Source organism: Oncorhynchus masou, chromosome 21 (genome assembly GCF_036934945.1).
Source record: "Oncorhynchus masou masou isolate Uvic2021 chromosome 21, UVic_Omas_1.1, whole genome shotgun sequence".
In the NCBI taxonomy this organism is placed as follows: Eukaryota; Metazoa; Chordata; class Actinopteri; order Salmoniformes; family Salmonidae; genus Oncorhynchus; species Oncorhynchus masou.
In genome coordinates, this window is record NC_088232.1 from 27,018,691 (window position 1) to 27,038,325 (window position 19,635).

The window sequence follows — 19,635 nt, forward strand, 5'->3', positions numbered from 1 at the left end:
ACAAAATGTGGAAAAAGCCAAGGGGTCTGAATACTTTACGAATGCACCGTATACTGCGGGTTGGTTCAGTCTTTTTCTGAGTGGTAAAAACACACATTTCATACCAACTCCATCCCTTCCGTTTACTTTCACAATACCAATCTCGTCTGATCACGGTAGACACCAAAACAGGTCTCAAAAAGCTGGTTCAGAATTACAATATCTAATTTGGTTCCATCTAAAATCGAAAATACATTCAGAGTCAATAGAAGACAATCTTTGATGGTTGGATTAAATCTCTCTCTCCCTCTGTCTGTCTGTCTCTCTCTCTCTCTCATATCAGTGTATGTTACGTGCACCCAATACCAGACAGACTGCATGGTCTCTCATTCTTCTCCACTGAATTTGTCATCGTCTTCACTGATTCCCTTTCATCGTCCTCCTCTTTCTCATCAGTATTCCAAGGGGTCAAAATTAGGAAGACATGTGCACTCTTTATTTTGCTCCCTCCCTCGCTCACGGTTTCTTTCTCTCGCTCACTAACACAAAATCTTGGAAGAATACTACAGTACAAGCTGCTTCATTGTATGCATTGTCTATAAATGGTGTATTGTGTCTTGTTAGAAATTAACCTCTCTCCATGGGATTCAATATTTTGATTATGTAACATGTTGATTTCAACAAAGAACATTTCTGTATTTGTATTGCAAATCCAAAGAAAATTACAACCTGCTTTTGTCAGCACGTCTCTCAAAATGTGGTCTCCAGCTAGTCACCCACCCATGCATGCACACTGCACAAGGTATACAGCCCTATTTTGGTGGCCTCTGATACATTATAATGCCATGATTCCATCTGAAATACACAGCAACATTATTGAATACTTGAACAACATAATCTCCTAGTTTGGTAAAATAAATTCTGGTATTGTGTAGAAAGACAAACATTTAAATGACTGAAAATGCATGAATTCAGTGTGTTGTTAGTTGTTTGGGATATTGCCTACATCTATACTGTATGGTCAGGACTATTTTCTAAGTAAGATAACCCTTTTTTAACAATAAACCTGTCTTCTATTGATATTCAAGATATTCATATCTACCATTATATTGCAAGTTATGAATTGCCTCAATGATGTTTGTTTTTCAAATTCTGTATTTTATTGGCTCTGTGGCTGTGGACACTAAGGGTAAGCAAACCAATGTGTCTTTTTATTTTATTTGGGTGAACTCTCTCTTTGGCCTGTCAATCAGTTTGACCTGTAAATCAATTACTGTGATTGGGATTGTCAGGGGAGGGGGCAGGATGTTTGTCAGTCACAGAGTTGGTATGGTTTCAGACCCGTCAATCAATTATTGTGGGTGGGAATAGCCCCCCCAAAAATCTTCTAATTACATTTATTGAGGCAAAAAACCTAAGAAATGAGGCTGTATTCAATCAAGTAAACATACATTCCGTGTTTACAAAACAATATAGAATTGCAGGAAACTGGTTTTCAGGGGGTGACCCCCAGACTCCCACCATAGTGTGCACCCACACTTTTATACAAAGTCATGCTTTCATGACTAGACCTACAGGTATGAATGAAGAAAGAAGCAGTTGTTAACCATGGGCTTTGCTACACAGAAAGCAACAGTTGACAACTCCATAGTCAACACTACATTCAAATCAGTAGGCCTATATCAATATCTTTAATAATACCATTTAATGATCATTAGCTTTTATAACCGTCAATGTTATGTTTTTTTATATCATATTTTGGTCCAGAATGAGGCTCTCTCCAATACCTACTGTTCCTTCAGTGAGAATTCAACATCTTCCTCGAATGTTTTCATAATTTATCTGCAGATAATCATCGAAAAACAGTAATAGCCTACCATTATGCAAATTAGGGAGCCAAACTAATGGTCCTCTCACCTATGCAATTCGGTTCCTGACATTCACCTAAAAGAGACATTCAAAAATAGCTGTTCGTTCACAAACAACCCATCACTAGGCTACACTGATGTCACGTTAGTGGTCCCTGGAAAATCTCGACATGAGCTTGAATCCTAAGAAAATACACACAAGATCATTAGTTTACTTGTCCCGACGCGATACCATGGACATATAACTACGTTGTTTGATTGATGAATAGCAAAAGGATATAGGAGTTTGACTTTATTCAGTTCGGCACCTTTTATAATCTAGTCAACACAATCAAAGCACAGTAAACACAGTCAATAGCCTATGCGGCCCAACGTGGCTTGCTAAATTAAACACGCAAAATAAATAAATGTGCCACAAAAAGAGTATGAAGTGGATTTCAACTCATCGTTACCACTTACATTACATGGGACGTATAAATTCACTCAGAGGAGATGAAGCATAATGCTTTCTCTTCTCTCTGAAAATAAATTTGACTGCAGCCAACCACAGTGCACAAAAATAACACAGGTACCGAGAGGCAGGACAGGCAGCAGATTGACAGACCAGCAGAGTTTCCCTGTCATCGCTCCATTTGTATAAGCCCTGTCAATAGATCACTAGAAGATGCATCATTTCATTCACTCTAGGGGGAGAAGGCTATATGAACTTTTCTGACTAGAGAATTGAAACTTTTAAATGAAAAGAAGCCTAGTTCATTTATGAAGTGGAAAAAGTATCCGACTGCCAATTGATCTGTTAATGGCCGTTTTGCCGATTACTGTTATTCTTATTGTGTTACTTTTTATTTTAGTCAACTTGGTAAACATTTTCTTAACTCTTCTTGAACTGCACTGTTGGTTAAGGGCTTGTAAGTAAGCATTTCAATGTAAAGTCTACACTTGTATTCTGCGCATGTGACAAATAGTTTGATGCGATTTGGTCGGCGCCTTGGGAAACCGCTGATCATCCATAACCTGTCATTACTTCTACTTCTAGAATTCCAACACAGCAGACATCAAATTACAAAAGAAAATTCCACAGCACAGCACCCTACATCTGTGATTTGTTCACTAGTTAGGACATCTACTTTGTGCATGACAAGTGCTTTTTCCAACAATTGTTTACAGACAGATTGTTTCACTTATAATTCACTGTATCACAATTCCAGTTGGTCAGAAGTTTACATACACTAAGTTGACTGTGCCTTTAAACAGTTTGGAAAATTCCAGAAAATGATGTCAATTAGCCTATCTTCTAAAGCCATGACATCATTTGAGTCAATTGGAGGTGTACCTGTGGATGTATTTCAAGGCCTACCTTCAAACTCTGTGCCTCTTTGCTTGACATCATGGGAAAATCAAAAGAAATCAGCCAATACAGCAGAAGAAAAGTGTAGACCTCCACAAGTATGATTCATCCTTGGGAGCAATTTCCAAATGCCTGAAGGTACCACGTTCATCTGTACAATCAATAGTACGCAAGTATAAACACCATGGACCATGCAGCCGTCATACCGCTCAGGAAGGAGACGCGTTCTGTCTCCTAGAGAAAAACGTTCTTTGGTGCAAAAAGTGCAAATCAATCCCAGAACAACAGCAAAGGACCTTGTGAAGATGCTGGAGGAAACAGGTACAAAAGTATCTATATCCACAGTAAAAAGAGTCCTATATCACATAACCTGAAAGGCCGCTCAGCAAGGAAGAAGCCACTGCTCCAAAACCGTCATATAAAAAGCCAGACTATGGTTTCAAACTACACATGTGGACAAAGATCATACTTTTTGGAGAAATGTCCTCTGGTCTGATGAAACAAAATTAGAACTGTTTGGCCATAATGACCATCGTTATATTTGGGGGAAAAAGTGGGAGGCTTGCAAGCTGAAGAACACCATCCCAACCGTGTAGCATGGGGGTGGCAGCATCATGTTGTGGGGGTGCTTTGCTGCAGGAGGGACTGGTGCACTTCACAAAATAGATGGCATCATGAGGTGGACAATTATGTGGATATATTGAAGCAACATCTCAAGACATCAGTCAGGAAGTTAAAACTTGGTCACAAATGGGTCTTCCAAACGGACAATGACCCCAAGCATACTTCCTAAGTTGTGGCAAAATGGCTTAAGGACAACAAAGTCAAGGTATTGGAGTGGCCATCACAAAGCCCTGACCTCAATCCTATAGAAAATGTGTGGTAAGAACTGAAAAAGCATGTGCAACCAAGGAGGCCAACAAACCTGACTCAATTACACCAGCTCTGTCAGGAGTAATGGGACAAAATTCACCCTAATACACTAATTCAGTGTATGTAAACTTCTGACCCACTGGGAATGTGATGAAAGAAATAAATCACTCTACTATTATTCTGACATTTCACATTCTTAAAATCAAGTGGTGATCCTATCTGACTTAAGAAAGGACATTTTTCTAGGATTAAACGTCAGGAATTGTGAAAAACTGAGTTTAAATCTATTTGGCTAAGGTGTATGTAAACTTCCGACTTCAACTTGTATGTATGCATGTATGACTGAATGTGTGTGTGTGTGTTAGTAGCAGCAGCATGGTTGGGGGGGGGCCACAATGGCCCCAAGGCAGCAGCCCCAACCCCACAGCCTGGGGACGATAACGTAACCGCTCCCCTCCTTACTACACCATCCACGTATGCGTGCACACACACACAGAATGGGGGCAGGTACCCTACCGGTTAGAGTGTTAGGCCAGTAACCGAAAGGGTGCTAGTCCGAAGCCCTTGAGCAAGGCACTTAACCCTATTTTCTCTAGGGTTGGCGTGGATAACGGCTGACACTGGCCATGACCCTACTCTCTGAGGGTGTCTCTTAGGGGGAGATGGGATATGCAAAAACACATTTCCAAATCACACATGCATATTAATACACACTTTTACATGTGTGAAATAGGACAAATATAAGCACTAACCACCTGACCACATGTTGCTTATATTACAGGGACCACTACATTACTTAATACCTCAATTACCAAAGACAATGGCTTAATTATAGAGTGGCATGAACATCAAATGTGGACCGTTACAATGAATTGAAAGGATGGTAATGGAGTTGGTAGTGTCTGTTCAGGGCTCCAACCAGTCAGGCATAGTACGCATCCCAAATTGCACCATACTATTCCTATAGTGCACATCTTTTGACCAGAGTTAAAGCAGTTAGTGTTTAATGGTATCCCTGTGCGTCACAGTTGGAATTCACTTATTGTAGCCTACATTATGCGTTGAGGTACAGCTGGTTCAAATCCCCAAGACGACTAGGTGAAACATCTGTTGAGGTGCACTTGAGCAAGGCCATTTCTCCCATAAGTCACTCTGGCTAAGAGAGTCTGCTAAATGACTCAAATGTTAAATGTAATTGGTATACTACTGTATGTTTCATACATTTCCTTACATGAGTTTGACGTTGTGTTGACACCATTAAATTATATTACGTTTCTGTACTGTGTTGCTTCACTAAAGCAAAACCTATTGCTGATGTTGAACAACATGGTAGGGCAAAATAGTGATATATGTTGGACCACCCTGATCCCTGGTATTGTGGCAGATAGAAACAGCTAAACAGACTACAGGCTTTCATTTATAGCCATTTACTTCATGTCCATGCATAGAATAGAAAGGTACAGGCATGGAGACCGACGGTCCTGTACTGTATTCAACATTCAAGTGACAGCTCAAAAGTAAATGAATAGAATTAATCAATTAAAATTACAAAATCAATAAAATCTATTTAAAAGTGGATACCCATCTCAGCTTCAGACTAAACGGTTCACTCCCCATGAATAGAAACCTAATACCTATCAGCAAGCAACCCACACCCAGGAAATTAAATTACATTCATCCAGTAGCGATGATTCCTCCTCACGACAATTATACCATATTGTACTATGATTACTTTCTCCATTGTAAATTCAAATCACACACACATTCTAGGAAATGAATTACTGAAGTAATCAAAGTCTATTCAAGTGAAGATTACTTAAGTGTCTGAAAAAAAGTTAAGACCAAATTGACCACAAAACTATCGGTTAGCGGCATGTTATGTTAGTAAATGTAATCTTAATTCCTTATTGCCCTTTTGAAAATACTTTCATTTGGAGTAATAATCATACAATTTTGAGAAACCCTTGAACAATTAACCTTTTGAAATGTTAATTGCCTTTATGTCCCCTTCAACCAAAGTGACTGCAGCTAAACCTACATTTTTTACGACGTACAGTGCATTCAGAAAGTATTCAGACCCCTTGACTTGTTCCACATTTTGTTACTATACAGCCTTATTCTAAAATTGATTAAATATATACGTTTTTCTAAAATATACATACAAATCCCATTATGACAAAGCGAAAACAGGTTTAGACATTTTTGCAAATGTATATACAACTTTTTTTTATATTTTTTTATTCAGTATTCAGACCCTTTGCTATGAGTCTCAAAATTGAGCTCAGGTGCATCCTGTTTCCATTGATCATCCTTGAGATGCTTCTACAACTTGATTTGAGTTCACCTGTGGTAAATTCAATTGATTAGACATGATTTGGAAAAGACACACACCTGTCTATATGGTTCCACAGTTGATAGTGCATGTCAGTGCAAAAACCAAGCAATGGGGTTGAAGGAATTGTCCGTAGAGCACCGAGACAGGATTGTGTCAAGGCACAGATCACGGGAAAGGTTGAAAGCATTGAAAGTCCCCTAGAAACACAGTGGCCTCCAACATTTTTAAATGGAAGAACTTTGGAACCGCAAGGACTGTTGCTGGTGCTGGCCAAAATGGGAGAACCTTCCAGAAGTACAACCAGCCCGCTAAGAGTTTTCCAAAAGGCACCTAAAGGACTCTGACCATGAGAAATAAGATTCTCTGGTCTGATGAAACCAAGATTGAACTCTTTGGCCTGAATTCCAAGCGTCACGTCTGGAAGAAACCTGGCACCATCCCTACGGTGAAGCATGGTGGTGACAGCATCATGTTGTGGGGATGGTTTTCACTGGCAGGTAATGGGAGACTAGTCAGGTTCGAGGCAAAGATGAAAGGAGCAAAGTAGAGAGATCCTTGATCAAAACCTGCTCCAGAGGGTCCAGGACCTCAGAGTGAGGTGAAGGTTCGACTTCCAGCAGGACAACGACTCTAAGCACACAGCCAAGACAACGCAGAAGTGGCTTCAGGACAAGTCTCTGAATGTCCTTGAGTGGTCCAGCCAGAACCCGGACTTGAACATGATCTAACCTCTCTGGAGAGATCTGAAAATAGCTGAGCAGCAATGCTCCCCATCCAACCTGACAGAGCTTGAGAGGATCTGCAAAGAAAAATGGGAGAAACTCCCCAAATACAGGTGTGCCAAACTTTTAGCGTCATACCCAAGAATACTCGAGGCTGTAATCGCTGCCAAAGGTGCTTCAAGAAAGTACTGAGTAAAGGGTCTGAATACTTATGTAAAATGTGATTGGTTTTTATTTTTAATAAATTAGCAAAAATTTCTAAACATGTTTTTGATTTTTTTAATTATGGGGTATTCTGTTTAGATTGAAAATAAAAAAAGATTTAATACATTTTAGAATAAGTCTGTAACATAACAAAATGTGGAGAAGGTCAAGGGGTCTGAAAACTTTCAGTACACATGTAGGATTTTCATTTGAGCCAATTTAAACCTGCAACAATAGGAAATGTGAATTATTACGTGGATTATAATTAATGTGCAGTTTTGTATGGGTTGATACATTTTTTATAAGGGAAAATTAAGTAACATTTCTGAAGTGGAAATTACAAACTTCTAAAGCCTTTTTAAAACCTCAAATGCACTATAAGCTTTACATTTCCTGTTCTCCTGCAACAGGGTGATTAAATATAGATCCTACATCTATACATATGACTCCTTATCGATCTTTATTCTTCTCATAGACTGCACGTCCATGCCAAGACTTGAATCGTTGCGTGTCAAAGACAGACACTTTCTGACAACTGAAGAAGTTTGAAGAATTCTGATTGCTAAACCATGGTATTTCATTGTAATAATTTTTTGTTAAATGGTTATCAATAAGTTATATAAAGACAACAGGCAGGTGACTTACTGCATTAAGATGAAGATGATGAGTGTGAAGCCTGCCATGACGATGAAGGGCATGCCAGGGAAGGTGGGCAGGGTCAGAGGGAACAGGCCATTAAACATCACCGCTGCAAACATAATACATGTGGTCTCCACAGACGCAGAGAAGGAGAACATCGCACCTGCAGGGTCACAAAAGAAACACGAGTTTATGCAGAGCCTTACGTTGACAGAGTTCCATCAACTGAACTCATGAACGTTGCAATAGTTGTTGAAACTCTCCAAATATAAGGCTCTGAGTTTTCAGCGGTTCTAAGTTTGAAGACACAAATTATTCTAAGCATTGATTTCTGTGTTACAAATTAGTTTTTTGGTGTGACTGTAAAAGAAAATAGTTGACTACCCTAGAAAAGAAGAGTTTAGACTACCAACAGAGGTTTAAATATGTAATGTTTTCATTACATTTAACATTTACATTTGTCTGTACTTTCAGATGTCTGTACTTTCATTGAAAGCATTGTTTAAGCACACACAGTCTAGGTTGAATAACTTTGAACATGAAGACAAAATTTAATTTGATATCATTGTGTATTTGTCACATGCACTGAATACAACAGGTGTAGTAGACCTTACAGTGAAATGCTTACTTACAAGAGATTAACCAACAACGCAGTTAAGAAAATACCACAAAAAAAAAGAGAAAACCAAATAATTAAAGAGCAGCAGTAAATAACAATAGCAGGGCTATATACAGGGGGTACCAGTACAGAGTCAATATGCGGGGGCACCAGTGTCGAGGTAATTATGTACATGCAGGTAGGGTTATTAAGGTGGCTATGCATAGATAATAACAGTGTAGCAGCAGCATAGAAAGGGGTGCAAATAGTCTGGGTATCCATTTGATTAGCTGTTCAAGAGTCTTATGGCTTGGGGGAAGAGGCTGTTTAGAAGCCTATTGGACCTAGACTTGGCACTCCGGTACCGCTTGCCATGCGGTAGCAGAGAGAACAGTCTATGATTAGGGCTACTGGAGTCTTAGACAATTTTAGGGCCTTCCTCTGACACCACCTGGTATAGAGGTCCTGGATGGCAGGAAGTTTGGCCCCGATGTGATATACTGGCCCGTACACATTACCCTCTGTAGTGCCTTGCAATCGGAGGCCGAGCAGTTGCCATACCAGGCAGGAATGCAACCAGTCAGGATGGTGCAGCTGTAGAACCTTTTGAGGATCTGAGGACCCGTGCCAAATCTTTTCAGTCTCCTGAGGGGGAATAGGTTTTGTTGTGTCTTCTTCATGACTGTCTTGGTGTGTTCGGACCACGTTAGTTTGTTGATGATGTGGATGCCAAGGAACTTGAAGCTCTCAACCTGCTCCACTACAGCCTCATCGATGATGAGGCAGCTCTACCCTTTAGCTCAGTGCGAATGTTTCCTGTAATCCATGGCCTCTGGTTGGGGTATGTACAGTGCCTTGCGAAAGTATTCGGCCCCCTTGAACTTTGCGACCTTTCGCCACATTTCAGGCTTCAAACAAAGATATAAAACTGTATTTTTTTGTGAAGAATCAACAACAAGTGGGACACAATCATGAAGTGGAACGACATTTATTGGATATTTCAAACTTTTTTAACAAATCAAAAACTGAAAAATTGGGCGTGCAAAATTATTCAGCCTCCTTAAGTTAATACTTTGTAGCGCCACCTTTTGCTGCAATTACAGCTGTAAGTCGCTTGGGGTATGTCTCTATCAGTTTTGCACATCGAGAGACTGAAATTTTTTCCCATTCCTCCTTGTAAAATAATTTTGCACGCCCAATTTTTCAGTTTTTTATTTGTTAAAAAAGTTTGAAATATCCAATAAATGTCGTAGCTAAGTATCTAGACAAGGTAGCTATTTAACTCTTGAAAATCTTGATTGCTATTCAAAGTTATTTTGCCTGCAAGAACAGTATCATTACTAGTGGTGCAATGATTTGAGAAATAATACAAATGTTACCAATCTTTCAATGCAGGTATACATTCTACATAGTATTGTTTCAATAAAATGACTGAATAAGAGAAAGGAATAACAAACTGTTACTGTGCATCATTTGTTCATCCAACCATTCTCTGATGTGGCCATGATGGACTTACGGAGAACACGGAATATCCACGAGGCTGCTGGCCCTTTTCTCTATGCTGAGGATGTCAATGTTCATCAAAATATAATAACATGCATATTTCTTTCAGGAGTTGGACTTGAAGAACAGGGAACATTCTGGGTCAAAAGTCCAATGTTAAACTGTCTCTTCATTTCAGTCACGTTGAAGTGTAATGTAAGGTACGCCTTGCAACTTATTCCGCTTGCTCTTTAGGGGGCTAGGTCAGGTTACTGTGAGGCACTTTGTGAACACTTGATGTAAAAAGGGTTTTATAAGTTAAATGTGATAGAGCAAATGTGGTGGAGCTCAAGACCCACCTTGTTCGTCTGGCTCTACGATGGTGGAGGACAGAGAGCGGATGACAGCCTGAGTGATGCCAGCAGGGGCAGACACCACAGCCACTGGGGGGAAGGGAGAGACAGGAAATGGCAGGGTAGGACAGACAGAACAAAATGAGGACAGACAGGACAGAACAGGAGGACAGGACAAATGGGCAGATGGGACAGGCTCAGGCTCGTTAAAGGGGAGGTGAGGGTAAGACATTGCATTCTCCCTTTATTAGAATACAGTTTAAAGCCTAATCATCACAATTGAGGATGTGTGTGTGTGTGTGTGTGTGTGTGTGTGTGTGTGTGTGTGTGTGTGTGTGTGTGTGTGTGTGTGTGTGTGTGTGTGTGTGTGTGTGTGTGTGTGTGTGTGTGTGCACGCATGTAGATGTGCTGTATGTGTACTTATTATGTTTGTTACTTAAAAGGTGCACAACGCAGAAAAGGCTCCGTAATTTCCTGGTGGCTAAAATTCAAATAGTTGGCCTAATTTACCATAACCAAACATTTGTATTTTCAGCTGTTAGAAGCTGGTGTACAAAACCGAAAGTAAAAGAAAGACGAAACGTAAGAACGGGAAGCATAGAAATAGCACCCCCAAAAAGTGACATATTGCAGCTTTAAAACATGCAGTCAGACGAACCAACTCCTGCCTGGCTATGGAAATGGGGGTGATGACTCTGAAGCTGTACCAGCGTGCTAACCCTCATTATTCCAGACAAAGGAAGAGAGCAGAATGCAGATATCTGGTGAGGTTGCAGCTAATTATTCACATAATGCTTAAAAGTGTGTGTGTGGTCATGCCACTCATCTCCCCTCTAAAATGCTTTAGTCCACCTCCACGTTGATTAGAATAACAATTTCTACAACTATTTATTTAATTAAGGATATCAATACCCATCCTGTACATCTCCCTCGGTCTCAAAAGCCTGTCTGACCACTAGGCTGGCACAATGCACTGTTATCCTAAAGGAGTCCGTGTTTAAGCAGCTCGTCAGGAAAATGACAACTTCACATACTCCAAGACAAAAGGATTTGTGTCTCTTTTTAATTAAAGCACAGCAGTGTCGAAGTGTGTCAACATCATCACAACAACTCCTGGCTAAAATCCAATCCAGCCTGTACTGTTATGTTGCAGTCTTAACCTCATCAGTTACGAAGGTCTCTGCATGAAACCTTTCAAACATTTTTTATTTATACCAGGGGTGGCCACCCTCCACCCAGACAGGGAGTGGCCCTGCATCTACATGCTTACTCCAACCCTGCTGTAACACACCTGATACAGCCAATCAGGGTCCTGGTGGGTAGCCAATTCCTAGACTCAAGTGTGTTAGATTAGGGTTGGAGCAAAAGCCTGCAGGAGGGTAACTCTACAGGAGGACGGTAAGGCACCAAAACTTTTATATTTGAGAAAACGTCAGGGATTTTATTCATAGTGTCTCAGAGTAGGAGTGCTGAACTATCCGTATTCTTAAAACACTTTGTGAATAGCGGACCAGAATTTCATATTAGTTCAGTACATCATCAATCCGTGCATTGGTCCTCTCACCTAGAAACACCATCCACGTGTTAGTGGAGAAGGCCATTAGAACTAAGCCTGCTGTCCTGAAGAGAACACTCACTTTGGCCAGAGTCATCTCTCCTACCACTCTCATAAGCAGTGGGAAGATCCCCAGCAGGGTACACCCCTAGGACAAAACATTACATACCTTTAGACATTCTTTACTTCTTATTGCATATTAATGATTGTTTAATTCTTGATTGGAAGTTGAATGAATTGGATACATTGAGTGATGGGATCATTGAGTCTATTATTCCTAACAATCTGCAATTACCGTTGGGCAATCAATTTACTGGTCGCTCCTAAAAACACAATTTTGGGTAATTTGGGGAAAGTTTGCTGTTTGGCTTTTGTTCTACAACGAGTCATTATAATGTTGGAACCGCATTCCTTTAGAGATTGTGTCAAAACAACAAACATGGATATTTATGTACTTGTGTGTGTGTAGGCTATATATGTGCGTGCATACACTTCACGCCCGAGTGTGTGTGTGCACGCGTCTGTCTATGCCCATCAGAGTGCCTGTGTGTAATGTGACTCATTTGCCCTCTTTGTCTAAAAGCTGACAGATTTGATTTAATTATCCCGTCCAGCTCAGGGTGACAAGTTGCCAGTGTCCTCATCCCCCCTCTGCCCCCTTCCCTCACCAGCAGTCTCAAATCTACACTAGGAAACATAATAGGAATGCATAAACGTTTCCCTGAGAAGGTCAGCTCTCTATGTTTTTACTTCAATCAACTCATTAGAGCTTGTGGTGTTTGTGCTGTTTAATCATTCTTAGGGAACTCTGCTCTGCCCTAATTACAAGTCAATCTCATTCTCAACCTTTAAGCCAATTATTAAAAGCTACCTCAAGGAGAGGAGCCGTGAACCCACCCCTGCTGCCCTCCCAGACCTGCTACGGAGGAGAAGTAATACATTTAATTGACAATTCCATAACCCTTTGATATTCTATTATGTAACTAACATTAATATTGGGGATGGATTACCTGTGTTAGTTTAGCCGAGGCTACAAGCTGCTCATTTTCTCCTCCTAATTCCCCGAGCTCTCCCTTGTTTTTTCAACTTTCACTGTTTGAATCCCGAGAGCTAAAAACAAACCCTGTAGTTTTCCCCTCTTCTAAAGTCTTTCATCTGTTGGTAATTAAAGTATGTTTGTAGCAGAGGGCAAGAAGCAACACTCAGACATCCCCCATAGACTACGGACATAATACACCTCCTCCTCCAAATCGATTCCGCTGCCTGCCTCAGAGTCAGCCCAACAAAAGGCAGCAGAGCGTTCTGAGAGCCCCTGTGGCACCGTGCGGAGCAGTTGAGCCGACAGACTAAATGGGAAAGCGTCGCCTCTCCGATCTGGATTCTCAGCTCTTTAACAAGCAGTCTTTGTTTAAGTGTCACATCAAGGCAAGACATCGACCCAGACTCATTCATGAGATCACGAAGGACGAAGAGAGACACACTCAAGTACCCCCCCCCCCCCACACACACACACACACACACACACACACACAAAAGGGTCCCTTGAAATACATACAGCATCTGAGTTGTAACTGCTGTGAACATATTAGAACTATGGTTGCTATTGGTTCAGATCAGTAAAGGTCTTGTGTAAGTACATTGTTTGGATGTTTTTTGTGTGGTTTCAGCTATTTTTAATGAAACTATTTTTGTTTCTGTTTTGCCGTTATGTGGTTTGGGATTTCTAAAACAAGGTGAAACGGTAAGCATGTGTTATTGTAAATGTGTGGGGACCGGATGGTACTATGCACTCTTGCTCCGAGCCATGGGACAGGGACATAGCTAGTGCATATCATTAACTATCATCCAATCCATGGCCAGTCAAGTGGAGACCTGTGGACCTTGGTTTGGAAAGTCACACGTGGGTAACTAACCCCAGTACGCAGACAGAGGAACAGTAATCATGTGATCTGAGTCAGGTGCAAATGTTTTCACAACATTATGCAATGAAATTTGGCAGTACTCTAGGAACATATAAAGCCAAAGGCAATGGGATCATCATTTTTTCAGTTAGATTTAGTTTTATGATTGAATCAGCTGAACAAATAAACCCATAGGTGCAAGTGGTAATGCAAACAAATGTAGCTTCCATTTGAAATGTACAGTACAGAGCTGGACCTCTAGTTATGTGGATCAGACTTTGCACCATATCATCCAAATCTTTACATATTACTGTCTTATTACAGTATTATTGTCAATGCATTTCTCAGTGATTTGAGTCTTTAGTTGCTGGGAAAATCAATTGATGTTTGCCTTTTGGTGCATCTAAATCACAATCATGACCTTTCTGATGAAGCAGAGCCACTTACTAACAGCAGCATCTGGGCCGACTTGAACACGCCATACAGTTCAGTTGTGAACTCCCTTGGCTCGTACTTCAAATAGAGCAGGGAGATAGCCTGCTCTCCTGGATGGAGGAAACACACACACACAGAGAATTATTGCAAACGTAATAAATGTTTAGAGCGAGTTTAGGATATAGAGGAAAGGTTCATATAGAGTTGTAATGCAGTTATTGTGGTGGAATATTACTTGTCGGTTATATATACAGTACCAGTCAAAAGTTTGGACACCAATTCATTCAAAGTGTTTTTCTTTAATTTACTACTTTCTGCATTGTAAAATAATAGTGAAGACATCAGAACTATGAACACATATGGAATAATGTAGTAACCAAAAAAGTGTTAAATAATAATATATTTAAGATTCTTCAAAGTAGCCACCCTTTGCCTTGATGACAGATTTGCACACTCTTGGCATTTTCTCAAACAGCTTCACATGGAATGCTTTTTCAACAGTCTTGAAGAAGTTCCCACAAATGCTGAGCACTTGTTGGCTGCTGTTCCTTCACTCCGCGGTCCAACTCATCCCAAAACATCTCAATTAGGTTGAGGTCGGGTGATTGTGGAGGCCAGGTCATCTGATGCAGCACTCCATCGCTCTCCTTCTTAGTCAAATAGCCCTTACACAGCTTGGAAGTGTGTTGTGTCATTGTCCTGTTGAAAATCAAAATGATAGTGGAACAAAGCGCAAACCAGATGTGATGGCGTATCGGTGCAGAATGCTGTGGTAGCCATGCTGGTTAAGTGTGCCTTGAATTCTAAATAAATTACAGACAGTGTCACCAGCAAAGCACCCCCATACCATTACACCTCCTCCTCCATACTTCACGGTAGGAACTACACATGCAGAGATCATCTGTTCACCTACTCTGCGTCTCACAAAGACACGGTGGTTAGAACCAAAAATCTCTAATTTGGACTCATCAGACCAAAGGACAGATTTCCACCGGTCTCATGTCCATTGCTCATGTTTCTTGGCACACGCAGTCTCTTCTTCTTATTGGTGTCATTTAGTGGTTTCCTTGCAGCAATTCGACCACGAAGGCCTGATTCACGCAGTCTCCTCTGAACAGTTGATGTTGAGATGTTACTGTTGCTTTTACTCTGAAGCGTTTATTTGGGCTGCAATTTCTGAGGCTGGTAACTCTAATGAACTTATCCTCTGCAGCAGAGGTAACTCTGGGTCTTCCCTTCCTATGGCGGTCCTCTTGAGAGACAGTTTCATCATAGCGCCTGATGATTTTGCGACTGCACTTGAAGAAACTTTCAAAGTTCTTGAAATGTTCCCAGGTTGACTGCCCTTCATGTCTTAAAGTAATCATGGACTGTCATTTAACTTTGCTTATTTGAGCTGTTCTTGCCATAATATGGACTAGGTATTTTACCAAATAGGGCTATCTTCTCTATACCATCCCTACCTTAACACAACTGACTGGCTCAAACGCATTAAGAAAATTAACTTTTAACAAGGCACACCTGTTAATTGAAATGCATTCCAGGGACTACCTCATGAAGCTGGTTGAAAGAATGCCAAGAGTGTGCAAATCTGTCATCAAGGCAAAGAGTTGCAACTTGAAGAATCTCAAATATAAAATATATTTTGATCAGTTTAACACTTGTTTGGTTACTATATAATTACATGTGTTATTTCATAGTTTTGATTTCTTCACTATTATCCTACAATGTAGAAAATAGTAAAAATAAAGAAATACCCTGGAATGAGTAGGTGTGTCCAAACTTTTGACGGGTACTGTACGTGAACCATAGATTTTCATGACTGTCTTTAAATGGGTCATTTTACATGTAGGTGTACAGGGCAATCACATACTTCTGTAAATACAGACTGTCTCTGAAATGGTACATCTCATTTTCCATTTCATAAAATAACTGCTAGGAATGATTCTATAAGACATTTGAGATACTGGCATTTTATTCACTATTTAGGATTCTAGGACATCGCTTGAACACATGGCCGCTTGCATGTATAGACATGAGCTCTGAAGTAAATTTGTAATGTATTCATAACCAAGTATGAATTACTATGATGGTGACTATATAACTGACAGTCTTGGCCATTTCAAAAATGGATTGGGTTTATTATGAAGTGTACCATAACTGTACATGGTTTCAAAAATCATGTGGTCATGTATGGATGACAAACTGTACGTTGACATTGAGGTATGTAGGGAATGTAAACACTGAACCACATTCAAAATTGTTTCTTGGTGACAGTGAGTGCACAGATGCGTACTGCTAATACTGTAAAGGCCTACCATAATGTATGTGTCAAATAAGAAAACAATATGACAGCTCGATTGAAAACCCCCAGGGCAAGAAGCAACACCCAGACATCCCCCATAGACTACAGACTTAATACACCTCCTCCTCCAAATCGATGCGGCTGCCTGCCTCAGAGTCAGCCCAACAAAAGGCAGCAGAACGTTCTGAGAGCCCCTGTGGCACTGTGCGGTGCAGCGAGCCGACACAGACTAAGTGGGAAAGCATCACCTCTTCGATCTGGATTCTGAGCTCTTTAACCACATTCAACATTGTTGAGTGCACAGATGCTGTATTACTTATACTGTGAAGGTCTATCATACTGTATGTTTCAAATAGGAAAACAATGGCATTAATAGCTCATTTGAAAATCCTCAGTTGAACAGCTGTGTTGAGACAATAATGATCAAACAACAGATGGAGTTTACTCACCTACAGCTACCAGGTTGTTGATGAATGTGCAGACTATAAGAAGGTGGAGTTTCTGCCTCTGCTGTCCTGGCCTCCTCCTGAACATGGCTTTGAAGGACCTCTTGACATCAGACAGGCACAACAGGTTGGATGATGGTTCAGTGTCAGTGTCACCAGCTTCACATGGCAGTCTGTCTCCATCTTCCCCTGAGGGTGGAGGTGGGACTGAGCGTTCAGGATCCCGTAACCAAACCAGAATATAGAGCACTGAGAGAACATGGCAGGAGCAGTATGCCACAAATGCAGACATCAGCCCAAACTCCTGTATCAAGAAACCAACTAACAAGAACCCCACCATCCCTCCTACGTAGATCATCGACTCTGCCGCCGCCATACGCAGAGTACGGTTATTCCCCAACCCGGCTGTGACATCTGCTAAGTAACTAAATGAGCTAAGGAATACTGAGACGTATCCTCCAGAGAGGCCCGTTACCCCTGCGGCGACTAGCGACCAGTACACACTAATGTCCTCCAGTAGAGACATTGCTATGAGCACACCACCACTGACCAGAGACATAAGGCAAGGCAGCAGCATGACAGCCTTGCGGCTGGAGCGGTCAGACCAGGAGCCTAGCAGCATGGCTGGAAGGATGGACAGTAGGCTGGTCACACATGTGTAGATCAGGAGGATGTAGGAGGAACGACCCTCAATCAGCTCCTCCTCATCCTTGAGGTGCGCCGGGCTGCTGCAGATGTAAGAGTCTTGAAACAGCTCATAGCACACCTGGACAGAGGAACAGACACTTTAAGGTTTCCAGATCAAGATTAAGCCTAGTCCTGGAATAGAAAGCGTGCACAATAGAGAATCTATTTAATATAAAAAATTGTCCAGGAAAAGGCGTAATCTGGACACAGGAATTGTTATTAGGTACTCATGTTAGGGACTATTGCTATAATACACTTTTTTCATAAAATAATTTCATAATGACTCCCAGAGATAATGCCAAGGCTTCAGCTCAAAATACTTATGCAGTGTTGAGGCATGTAAAATGACCTTAGTCAATCCCACAGTTCCCATTGCACAGACTCAAGAACACATTTAATTCAAACCATACTTCTGCTTCCCTGTCTACATTCATCATTCACATTTTACTGGATAAAATCGAACCTGCAGAGCTGAACTTACTCTTGGGGAACCATTTCATCTGCTATGCATGCTATTGCAACATGGAAAGTGCTGCAGCATTAATGAGCCCAAACAGACAGATAAGATGTCAGTCTGAAATTATTAAATAAATCTGGACAATATAAACCATAAAAACAGAGAAAAACGACACAGAGAAATTATGGCCCTAGCTGCAAGAGGCACATTGTCTACAGAGTTTTATGTACAGTACATACAGACGTTGTTTGACGGTTGAACTCTGTAGTGTATTATATGCATGTGCTGCCTCACCTATACATGGATATTGAATTGAGTTCAGCAGAGGTAGGAGAAAGAGGAGGGAGTAGACTGTATATTAATAAAAAGGCAGGGAGCTGTGAGAACCAGATATTTGCATCTGTATGCTATTTGTAACCCACAAGCATACAGTAGCCTATATCGGTTCAGTCCTATGTCTGAGCTTTACATTTGCTTTGAGTTCCATTGAAATAAACAAAAACTGTGCCCAAATTGTATACACTCTACTCTAAATTTCGGGATATCATATCTAATGTTAGGCCTACTATTTTAATCTCAATGTCAGGTTGATTGATTTAGACTTTTACATATGTCACTGGAACTGCAGGACTGTTTCACCTCATTTTGGTCGAAACATTGGTCTAGTTGAACATGTATAAGCAACAATAATCGAGTATAGCCGATGCTACTGAAAATATAAACCATAGTTCTGATAGTTTAATGAATAGCCTAATACGCGAACATGTGTAAGTAAACAGGTGTGTTTGATAATGCAGCGAGCAGATCGTTGGCCCACTGTACCTTTGTGATGACCAGCTGTTGATACGCAGGCGTCACGATGAACGTGCTGGTCATGTAGAAAAAAATGACCGGCTCCACGGTAACGAATGTTCGGACCCATTGTCCCCATGTTGACATTTCGTTGTTGAGTCGCTCTTGCAATAGCAGACAAGTGCAAACACGACTGGCGTAACAGAAATACAAAAGACAAGGTAACTCTAGCTACAATTAGACTATAGGAGGTATAACAAGTTATCGAAGTCTTACAGAGGAGTCACATGTTTGTCAGTATAACGCATCACTACCTCGTCCCCACAGGAAAGATTACACGTTCCATGTTATAAAAATGAGTCACAGCAGCTCCTCGTCCCGCAATAAAGTAAAAGGTTGCACTCCGAAAAGACACTCAATTCCAAGTATGCACTAGCTAATTTTGTCCAGGGTAGGACTCAATGGTAGTGCACTATGTAGGGACTAGTCTATAGATTGCTATTTGGGATGAATGATGTGCAAAAGGTCAAACCTTGGCCACCATGGTTTTGCAGACTAGGCTAAACAATAAGACCATGATACACCTTCCTGTTTTGCTTCAGTGGAGTTGGAAAGAACACTACAGAGAGATGACAGCGACCACCTGACATAAAAAA

General features: G+C 40.9%; 1 protein-coding gene across 1 annotated transcript in view; it reads right to left on the reverse strand.

Annotated features, from left to right (window-relative positions):
- The window catches only part of zgc:174356 (uncharacterized protein LOC100137120 homolog), a 44,892-nt gene extending 25,642 nt beyond the window's left edge, over positions 1-19,250 (reverse strand). The window contains exons 1-6 of the mRNA XM_064926920.1: positions 19,010-19,250; positions 17,047-17,809; positions 14,305-14,402; positions 11,966-12,104; positions 10,408-10,491; positions 7,975-8,131 (exon numbers count right to left, since the gene is read on the reverse strand). Of these exons, the coding sequence (XP_064782992.1) occupies positions 7,975-8,131; positions 10,408-10,491; positions 11,966-12,104; positions 14,305-14,402; positions 17,047-17,809; positions 19,010-19,126 (1,358 nt within the window). The 5' untranslated portion in view covers positions 19,127-19,250. The remainder of the gene's footprint in view (positions 1-7,974; positions 8,132-10,407; positions 10,492-11,965; positions 12,105-14,304; positions 14,403-17,046; positions 17,810-19,009) is intronic.
- Positions 19,251-19,635: the final 385 nt, after the last annotated feature.